Source organism: Serinus canaria, chromosome 4 (genome assembly GCF_022539315.1).
Source record: "Serinus canaria isolate serCan28SL12 chromosome 4, serCan2020, whole genome shotgun sequence".
In the NCBI taxonomy this organism is placed as follows: Eukaryota; Metazoa; Chordata; class Aves; order Passeriformes; family Fringillidae; genus Serinus; species Serinus canaria.
This window is the reverse complement of record NC_066317.1, coordinates 69,904,190-69,914,189: the sequence shown is the minus strand read 5'-3', so window position 1 is coordinate 69,914,189 and position 10,000 is coordinate 69,904,190. Positions and strand designations below refer to the sequence as shown.

Genomic DNA, 10,000 nt, shown 5'->3' with positions numbered 1-10,000 from the left:
GTCCCTTCTTGTCACCACCCCATTATTGTCACCATCCACATCTTGGTGTCCCCATCCTGTCCCCAGTCCTGGTGTCCCCATCCCAGTGTCCCCTTTCTGTCCCAGTTCCACTGTCCCTTCTTGTCACCACCCCATCATTGTCCCCACCCCCATTCTGATGTCCCCAGACTGTCCTCATCCTGGTGTCCCCATCCTGTCCCTATCCATGTCCAATTCTGTCCCCATCCCACTGTCCCCACCCTCACCCCGATGTCCCACCCTGTCCCCATTCCAGTGTCCCCATCCCATCCCAGTGTCCCCATCTTGGTGTCCCCATCTCCATCCCACTGTCCCTTCTTGTTCCCATCCCTGTCCTGCTCTGTCCCCAACCTAATGTTCCCATCCTGTCCCTCTTCGACTGTCCCCATCCCAGTGTCCCCATCTCCCTCCTGGTGTCCCCATCCCAGTGTCCCCATCCTGTCCCCATCCCACTGTCCCACCCTGTCCCCATCCCAGTGTCCCCACACCATTCCCTTCCCAGTGTCCCCACCTTGTCCCTACCCTTCAGTCCCTTCCTGTCCCCACCCCGTTGTGCCACCCTGTCCCCATCCCAGTCCCATCCCACCCCAGTGTCCCCCCTGCCATGGCACTGGTGACTCCGTTGGGGACAATGGGGTGGAGGACACACAGGTTCCCATTCCATGTCCCTCCCTGTCCCCATCCCAGTGCCCCCATCCCATCCCGGTGTCCCCATCCCAGTGTCCCTCCCTGTCCCCATCCCAGTGCCCCCATCCCAGTGTCCCCATCCCATCCCAGTGTCCCCATCCCAGTGCCCCCATCCCATCCCGGTGTCCCCATCCCAGTGTCCCTCCCTGTCCCCATCCCAATGTCCCCATCCCATCCCAGTGTCCCCATCCCAGTGTCCATGTCTGTCTCCATCCCAGTGTCCCCATCCCAGTGTCCCTCCCTGTTCCCATCCCGCTGGGGGTGACACCGGGATCCCTGGGTGGGAACATTGGGGACCCCCGGGCTCGTCCCTGAGGTCACACGGGGTTTGGGGACATCTGGGGGACCCCAAGTGGGGTCAGCCCCGGGTCAGGATGGGGGGACACGGAGGGGGATTCCAGGGAATGGGGATCCTACAAAAAAAGGGATCCCACAAAAAAGGGGTTACATGGAAAGGGAATCCCATTAAAAGGGGATCCCACAAAAAAGGGGGTCCCAGAAAAAGAGGGTCCCAAAAGAAAGGGGGTCCCAGAAAAAGGGAATCCCACAAAAAGCAGGTCCCAAAAAAAGGGGATTCCAGGGAAAAGGGGTCTCAGGAAGAGGGGATCCCACAAAAAGGGGATCCCAGAAAAAAAGGGTCCCAGGGGGAAAAGGACCCCGGGGATCCCACAAAAAGGGGATCCTGCAAAAAGGGGATCCCACAAAAAAGGGGTTTCAGGGAGAGGGGATCCCACAAAAAGGGTCAAGGGGGAAAAGGATCCCACAAAAAAGGGGTTACGTGGAAAGGGGGATCCCAGAGGAAAAGGGGTCTCATGGAAAGGGATTTCCAGGGAAAGTTGGTCCTACAGAGAGGGGGTCCCAAGGACAGGGATCCCACAAAAAAGGGGTCCCATGGATGAGGGGATCCCAAAAAAGGGGGTCCCATGGATTAAGGGATCCCACAAAAAGGGATCTCATGGGGAGGGCATCCCATAAAAAGGAGCTGCTGTGGAGGGGAGGATCCCATGGAAAGGGGAATCCCACAAAAAGGGGTTTCCCATGGAAAGGGGAATCCCACAAAAAGGGGTTTCCCATGGAAAGGGGAATCCCACAGCGAGGGGCTCCCCACGGAAAAGGGGGATCCCCCAAAAATGAGGATACCACAAAAAGTGGGATCCCACAAAAAAGGGGATCCCACAAAAAGGGGATCCCACAAAAAGGGGTCTAATTTAGAAGATCCCACGGAAAGGGGGATCCCACAAAAAGGGGATCCCACAAAAAGGAATCTCATCTCCAGGACCCCATGGAAAAGGGGGACCCCACAAAGAGGGATCTCACACTGAGGAGGTCCCGACCCCACAGAAAGGGGGTCCCACCTTATGGGACAACACAGGAAAAGGGGGGTCCCCCTATTCCCCCCATTCCCATAATCCCATTCCTGCCCCGCGGGTGGTAATCAGGGCAAGGAAGGAGCTGGAAAACGCCGGGAAACGCCCCAAAAACGCCCCGAAAACGCCGCGAAAACGCCCCAAAAATGGTCCCGCCACCACCGGCACAGCGCGGCCGGGGGGGAACCCCAAATCCCCCCAAAAAAAACCCCAAATCCCCCCTAAATCCCCCCAATCCCAGCCCCGGGCAGGGGGGCTGGGGCTGAACCCCCGCGAGTTAAAAATACGGGGCCGGCGCATTAATTAGCATCGCTAATTACCATTGAATATGCAAATGCCCGGCGCCGCTGCCGAGCACCTTCTGCTCGCGGCGCATAAATTTGAATGCGCAATTAGCATAATCGTGGCTAATTAATGAGAAGCGTCAATTTTCGCTGCCGGGTAATTTGATTAACGCCGCGAGAGGGGCACTTAGCGCGCTCTCAAACCAGCGGGGCTGGCCCGGGGGGGGACACGGGGACACGGGGGACAGGGGGGGCTCCGCGGGAGGGCTGGGGACACGGCTGGCCCTGCGTGACCCCCCGAGAGGGATGGGGACAGGGGACACCGAAAGTGACAGGGATGGGGACAGGGGACACCCCGAAAGTGACGGGGATTGGGACAGCCCGAAAGTGCTGGGGCGGGTTGGGGACACCCCGAAAGTGACAGGGATGGGGACAGGGGACACCCCGAAAGTGACCGGGATGGGGACAGCCCGAAAGTGCTGGGGCGGGTTGGGGACACCCCGAAAGTGACAGGGATGGGGACAGGGGACACCCCGAAAGTGACCGGGATGGGGACAGGGGACACCCCGAAAGTGACGGGGGTGGGGACAGCCCGAAAGTGCTAGGGCGGGTTGGGGACACCCCGAAAGTGACCGGGATGGGGACAGGGGACACCCCGAAAGTGCTGGAGCGGGTTGGGGACACCCCAATAGTGGCGAGGATGGGGACAGGGGACACCCCGAAAGGGACGGGGATGAGGACAGGGGACACCCCAATAGTAATGGGGACAGGGGACCCCCAAAAGTCCTGGGGCGGGTTGGGGACACCCCAACAGTGACGGGGATGGGGACAGAGGATTAGGGACACCCCAAAAGTGACGGAGATGGGGACAGAGGACACCCCAAGAGTGATGGGGACAGGGGACACCCTGAAAGTGACGGGGATGGGGACAGGAGACACCCCAATAATGAAGGGGATGGGGACAGGGGATTGGGGACACCCCGAAAGTGACGGGGATGGGGACAGCCCGAAAGTGCTGAGGAGGGTTGGGGACACTCTGAAAGTGACAGGGATGGGGACAGGGGACCCCCAAAAGTCCTGGGGCGGGTTGGGGACACCCCAAAAGTGACGAGGATGGGGACAGGGGACACCCCGAAAGTGACGGGGATGGGGACAGGGGACCCCCGAAAGTCCTAGGGTGGGTTGGGGACACTCCTGCAAGTGGGTGACCCCACAAAAGGGATGGGGGCAGGGGACCCCCAAAAGTCCTGGGGCAGGTTGGGGACAACCCAATAGTGATGAGGATGGGGACAGGGGACACCCCAAAAGTTCTGCGGGGGGTTGGGGACACTCCTGCAAGTGGGTGACCCCACAAAAGGGATGGGGACAGGGGACACCTCGAAAGTCCTGGGGCGGGTTGGGGACACCCCAAAATTGACGGGGATGGGGACAGGGGACACCCCAAAAGTTCTGGGGATGGGTGGGACAAGTTTGGGGACACTCCTGGTGCTGGGTGACCCCCCCAAAAGTCCTGAGTGAGCCCTAAAAACCCTGGGAGTGGGGAGAGAGGATTGGGGACACCCCAAAAGCTTTCGGGGGCAGATTGGGGACACCCCAAAAGTGCTGGGGATGGGGACAGGGAACTGGGGACACCCCAAAAGTCCTGTGGCAGGTTGGGGACACGCCTGGCACTGGGTGACCCCCCAAAAGTCCCGTGGATGGGGACAGGGGGTTGGGGACACCCCAAAAGCCCTTTGGGGACACCCCAAAAGTGCTGAGGATGGGGGGACAGGTTGGGGACACGCCTGGCACCGTGGGACCCCCCGATAGTCCTGAGGCTGAGGAGGGGACACAGGGACATTTGGGACACTGCCACCAACCATCGGAGTGTCATCTCCCAAGGGGACACCAGTCCCGGGGAGGCCCTGTGACCCCAAAAGCGCCATCGCGGGGACAGCCCCAGGACACCTGCGGGACAGGGGACACGGGACAGTGACAAGGGGACAAGTGACAACCCCGGGGTTGGCTTGGCGCCACCAGGGAGGGGACACCGGGACAGGCAGGAGGACCCCGGAGGGGACAGAGGGACAACGGTGGCCTCGGGGACGGGGACACAGCCACCCTGCGATGTCCCCAACTCGCCGGTGCCACCTCCATTATTGATGCGACATCTGTCACCCCCTGGGGACACCCGGAGTGCCCTCTGCTGTCCCTTGGCTCATCAGCATCATGTCCCCGAGCTTGGGGACACTGCCGGTGGCTGCCACCCCCTCCAGGTCCCCCGATGTCCCCCGAAGTCCCCAATGTCCCCAATATCCCCCAATGTCCCCAATGTCCCCAGCACCTGTCGATGATGACGGGGTCCGAGGGGGTCTCGTTGCGGTTCCCGCAGCTCTTCTTGTCACAGCAGCGGCTGGGCACGGGCACATCAGGTGACATCAGGGGACAGCGAGGGCTGAGGGACCCCCAAACCCCGGGGGGGACACGCCAGGTCCCCGTGTCCCACCCTCGGACCGCCCCGTCCCTCAGGGGTGGGGACAGAGGGGACAGCAGGGAGGGGACACGGCGGGGGGGACACTCGGGGATGTCACTTTTCCACCCCTTTATGGCGTTGGGGACAGATTTGGGGGTCCCGGGGGCTCCGTGTCACCCTCGGGTGGCTCTGAAGGGGTTGGGGACCCGTCCCTGTCACCCCCGGGTGGCTCTGAAGGGGTTGGGGACCCGTCCCTGTCACCCCCGGGTGGCTCTGAAGGGGTTGGGGACCCACCCCGGGGCTCCGTGTCACCCCCAGGCGACCCCGCAGGGCCACCCGCGGTCCCCAACCACGAGCGGGGGTCCCCGTGGGGACACCGGGGGTGGCCTGTCCCCTGTCGCGGGGTTAATTAGCGGCGCTGGCTCGGCTCGCTAATTAGCGCGGGGTCGGTACCCACGAGCGGGCGCCGAAGGGACCTTGGGGACACCCCTGTCACCCCCCGGCTGTCCCCAGCCCACCTGCACATGATCTCGTGCGTCAGCAGCACCCGGCACATCTCGGGGTTCTTGTCCTGCCCCTCGTAAATGATGGCCTGGAGGGGACACCGAGGGGACAGCCGCGACACCGGGGTGGCACCAGCGAGGCGCTCCCGAGCCCCGTCACCTGCGCCACCTCCCCGCCCCCGGCCAGATGTGGCCGCAGCGACATCCAGATGTCACCCTCGGGTGGGGCCGGGGGGGGCTGGGGGAGTTTTGGGGGGATTCGGGGTCTCGGTACCTGCTTGGACATGGAGTCAATGAGGCGGACGTACAAATCCTGCTCGGTCCGAAGCCCTGCGGGGACAGCGGAGGGGTCACCCCGCTTGTCACCTCCCCTTGGGGACACCCCAAACCCCGCCCGGAGCCCCCCCAGACCCCGCGCCCACCGTTGCTGTAGAGCAGCTGCAGCCGGTAGTGGATCCCGTTGTTGGTTTTCTCCCCGTTCTGCTCCTGGAGGGGGTTTGGGGGACAAAAGTCACGGCGACGGGTCACAGCTGGTCACCCGATGTCCCCTCCTGGTCACTCCATGTCCCACCCACCCCGTTTCGGGGTCACTCGTGCCGCGATTTGGGGTCGCGCTCCCGCCTCAGCCGCAGCTGCCCCGCCCCGCTGCGAGCAGGGGCGGCCCCGCGGCGGTTTTGGGGGTTTTTTTGGGGTGGTTTTGGGGTTTTTTGGGGTTTCTCACCCTCTCCTTCTCCACGAAGTCGATGAAGCAGGTGCGCTCCACCTCCACGGGCTGGCCCTGGCGGTCGTACATGGCCAGCACGAAGTGGAAGAAGTTGGACTTGCGCAGGTTGGCCGGGGGCTGCTTCTCGAAGTGAGCGCGGGCCAGCGACACCCCGCTGCGACAGGCCACGGTGTGGGGACAGCCGCGACAGCGCCACGGCCACAGCCCCGCCACCGCGGCACAGGGAGCCCCGCAGCCGGAACCCCAAACCCCGGGAACCCCAAACCCCGGGAACCCCAGTCCTGGGGATCCCCAGCACCGGGAACCCCCCAAACCGCGTCCGGGGGACCCCCAGGACAGCGACCCTCAGTGCCCCATCTCGGGGACCCCCAGCACCCCATCTCCAGGATGCCCATCCTCATAAACCCCAGCCCTGGGGATCCCCAGCACCGGGAACCCCCCAAACCGCGTTCGGGGGACCCCCAGCACCCCATCTGCAGGATCCACATCCCCGAGAACCCAAATCCTGGGGACCCCCAGCACCGGAACCCTCAGTGCCCCCTCTCGGGGACCCCCCCAGCACCCCCTCTCTAGGAACCGCAGACCTGGGGATCCCCAACACTGAGACCCTCAGGACCCCACCCCGGGGACCCCCCAGCTCCCCGTTCTGGGGATCCCCATCCCCTAGAACCCAAATCCTGGGGATCCCCAACACAGGGAACCCCCAACACTCTGGCATGGGGACCCGCAGCACCCCATTCCCAGGAACCCCAAAACCTCCTCCGTGGGACACCAGCATCCCCAGCACCCCAGTCCTGGGGACCCCACCACCAGGAACCCCAAAACCTCCTCCGTGGGACACCGGCACCCCCAGCATCCCAATCCTGGGGATCCCCAGTACCGGGAACCCAAATTCTGGGGACCCCCAGTACCCCATTCCCAGCACTCCCAGCACCCCATTCCCAGGATTCCCATCCCCAGGAACCCCAATTCTGGGGACCCCCAGCACCCCATTACCAGGACACTCGGAAATTCAGCACTGGGACCCCCCAAAATCTCCTCCAGGGGACACCAGCGCCCCATCCTGGGGACCCCCAACACCCCCTCACCCCAAGATTGGGACACCCAGAAACTGCACCGGGACCCCCAGATCCTCCTCCATGGGACCCCTGGCCCCCTTCCCAGAATCCCAAAATCCCAAAATCCAAAATCCAGTCCTTGGGAACCCCAACACTCTGGACTGGGACCCCCAAAACCTACAGCACTCTGTCCCCAGGGCCACCAGCCTGTCCCCAGCACACCACCCCTGTCCAGAGTAGGGGACACAGATGGGGACATCCTGGCCCGGGCATCGGGGACACGAGGGACAGAAGGGGACAGGGGGGACATTCCCCCCCCCCCCCAAGCCACCCGCGCTGCCACCCCTCAGTGCCACCTCTGGGCTCGCCGCTGTCACCGCTGCTGTCCCTACCCCGACACCCGCGGTGACAGGACGGTGACAGCAGAGCCACTTCAGGGACGATGGCTGCAGCACAGTCCCCGTCACTGTCACCGTGTCCCCACCGCGTTGGTGGCCCCTGTCCCCACGGTGTCCCCTCGGCAGCAGCGGAGCGGGTCCCCAGTGTCACCCCGGCCACAGCCGGGGCCACGCGCGAACCCAGCCCCTGGGGACCTTGGCGACACTCTGGGGACATTTCTCTGAGCACAAGCTCCTTCAGCTGCTCCCCGGGGTCCCAAATTGTCCCCAGGGTCACCCGCGGGGTCCCAAACTGTCCCCAGGGACACCCGCGGGGCCACACCTGGCGAGGCGACAATACCTGTGCGCGGCCACCACAAACGGGTCACATCATGTCCCCACACCTGCCAAGTGGACACCGCGGCGTGTCCCTTGTCCCCTCCCCGCGCTGGTGGCTTTGCTCTCAGGGTCCCACCGCCGCGGGGACACCTCTGTCCCCTCACTGTCCCCCCCTCGTACAACGGGACAGCGGCACCCGCTGCTCCTCCCAACCCCAAAAATTCCCCTCCGCGCCCCCCAGATGGCCTCGGTGACAGGCGGGGGGTGGCTCTGGCTGTCGCCGCTGTCCCCCGCCGTGTCCCCCCCGCGCTGCCAGCCCCGCCCGCCGCGTTAATTAATTATTAAAGGCAATCAAGCATTTCCAAGCAGCCGCGGCCCCGGCGCTTCCAGGAAAGCGGCGGCGGCCCCGGGCACGGCCCTGGAGCGGCTCCCGGGGGGCTCGGGGGGCGTGGGGACCCCACCCCACCGCGGGGACACCGCGTGGGTCACCCCGGACCCGCAGGGGGACCCCGGAGCTCGGTGCCAAGCCTTTGGGGACACTGCGGGACGGGAGGTTGAGAGGGTCCTGGTGCCACCCCACAGCGTGGGAACTCGGTGCCAACCCCTTGGGGACACTGCGGTGGCCACGGGGACACGCGAGGGGGACGCTGGTGTTTGTGGGGTGCGGGTTAACACCCCCTCTCCCCCCCCCAGCCAGGTGTCCCCACGCGTGGCACTGCCAGCATGGTGGCACACGCCCAGCTGCCACCAGGGTGGCACAGGGAGGGCGGGAGGGGACACCCCAAACTGCCCGCTCGGTGACACATCCCTGTCACCACTGCCAGCCCCGGGTGTGTCCCTCTGTCCCCTTGCAGGGGTCCCGGGGACTTTTTGGGGACACGGGGACAAGGCCAGCACCTCCCCAGGACCCCCGTCCGGCACTGCTGTCCCTCAGCTGTGTCACATCGTCACCGCCGGGGGTGGCTGTCACCGCGGTGGTGGCCGCGCTGGGGTCCCTTTGGGGGATGGGGGGAGGTCCCTGAGGTTTTCCAGCATCCCAAAGTTTTGGGGGGACCCCAGGGAGCCACCATGACCGCTTAGGGACACCCCAAACCTGGCAGAGGGGACAGCAGGACAGGGGTGGCACTGACCCCTCTGGGCACAGGCGGGAGAGAGGGACAAGGGACACTGAGGGAGGGCAGGGAATGGGATCTGAGCCCCCCAGGAGGGCAGGGATGGAATCTGAGCCCCCCAAAAGGGCAGGAATGGGATCTGAGCCCCTCAGGAGGGCAGGGAATGGGATCTGTGCCCCCCAGGAGGGCAGGGAATGGGATCTGAGGCCCCCAAAAGGGCAGGGAATGGGATCTGAGCCCCCCAGGAGGGCAGGAATGGGATCTGAGCCCCCCAGGAGGGCAGGGAATGGCATCTGAGCCCCAAAGGGCAGGAATGGATCTGAGCCCCTCAGGAGGCAGGGAATGGGATCTAGCCCACAAAAGGGCAGGAATGGATCTGAGCCCCCAGGAGGGATGGAAGTGGGATCTGAGGCCCCGGAACACGGCAGGGATTTGTCGGCACTTATGATTTGGAGACAGCTGTTGTCCCATTCCCCTTGGCACAAACCCCTGGCAGCCGAAACCCACGGGGATCCCGGGATGCACCGGGATAGGGGATCCAGAGGCCCAAGGAATGCCAGGAAAAATGGAGGTGGGGGGCACACCTTGGGATGCCCATGGAGCCCGTGGGACCCAGGACACCAGAGTGCCCACGGAACCAGGAATGCCCACGGTGCCCACAGGACCTGGAATTCCCGTGGATCCCAGGACACTCCCAGAGCCCAGGATGCCCACGGGGCATGGAATACCCTGGAATGCCCACAGCTGATGCCCAGGGTGCCCACAGAACCTGGAATTCCCGCGGATCCCAGGACACTCCCAGAGCCCAGGATGCCCACAACCCCTGGAATGCCCGCAGTGCCCAGGAGGGCTGCAGAGCCGGAGATGCCCCTGGAATTTGGGATAGCAGCAGAGCCCGAGATGCCCGTGGAAATCTGGGATGCCCAGAGAGCCTGGCACACCCACAGCCCTGGGATGCCCAGGGAAGCTGGGAAACCCGAGGAGCCCGGGATGTCCAGAGCCCTGGAATGCCCAGAACCCTCGGGATACCCATAAAACCCGGGATGCCCACGGCCCCTGGAATTCCCGTGGAGCCCGGG

General features: G+C 64.4%; 1 protein-coding gene across 18 annotated transcripts in view; it reads right to left on the bottom strand.

The window, feature by feature from the left end:
• Positions 1 to 6,295, bottom strand: part of LOC103825267 (transcription factor COE4-like) — a 23,984-nt gene extending 17,689 nt beyond the window's left edge. For 17 of the 18 annotated variants that reach the window (XM_050973387.1, XM_050973389.1, XM_050973390.1 and 14 more), the window contains exons 1-5: positions 6,033 to 6,205; positions 5,734 to 5,797; positions 5,586 to 5,641; positions 5,327 to 5,400; positions 4,680 to 4,748 (exon numbers count right to left, since the gene is read on the bottom strand). In XM_050973387.1, the coding sequence (XP_050829344.1) occupies positions 4,680 to 4,748; positions 5,327 to 5,400; positions 5,586 to 5,641; positions 5,734 to 5,797; positions 6,033 to 6,104 (335 nt within the window). In that variant the 5' untranslated portion in view covers positions 6,105 to 6,205. Of the gene's footprint in view, positions 1 to 4,679; positions 4,749 to 5,326; positions 5,401 to 5,585; positions 5,642 to 5,733; positions 5,798 to 6,032 lie in introns of all 18 variants that reach the window. The other variant, XM_050973401.1, reaches the window with a different exon arrangement.
• Positions 6,296 to 10,000: the final 3,705 nt, after the last annotated feature.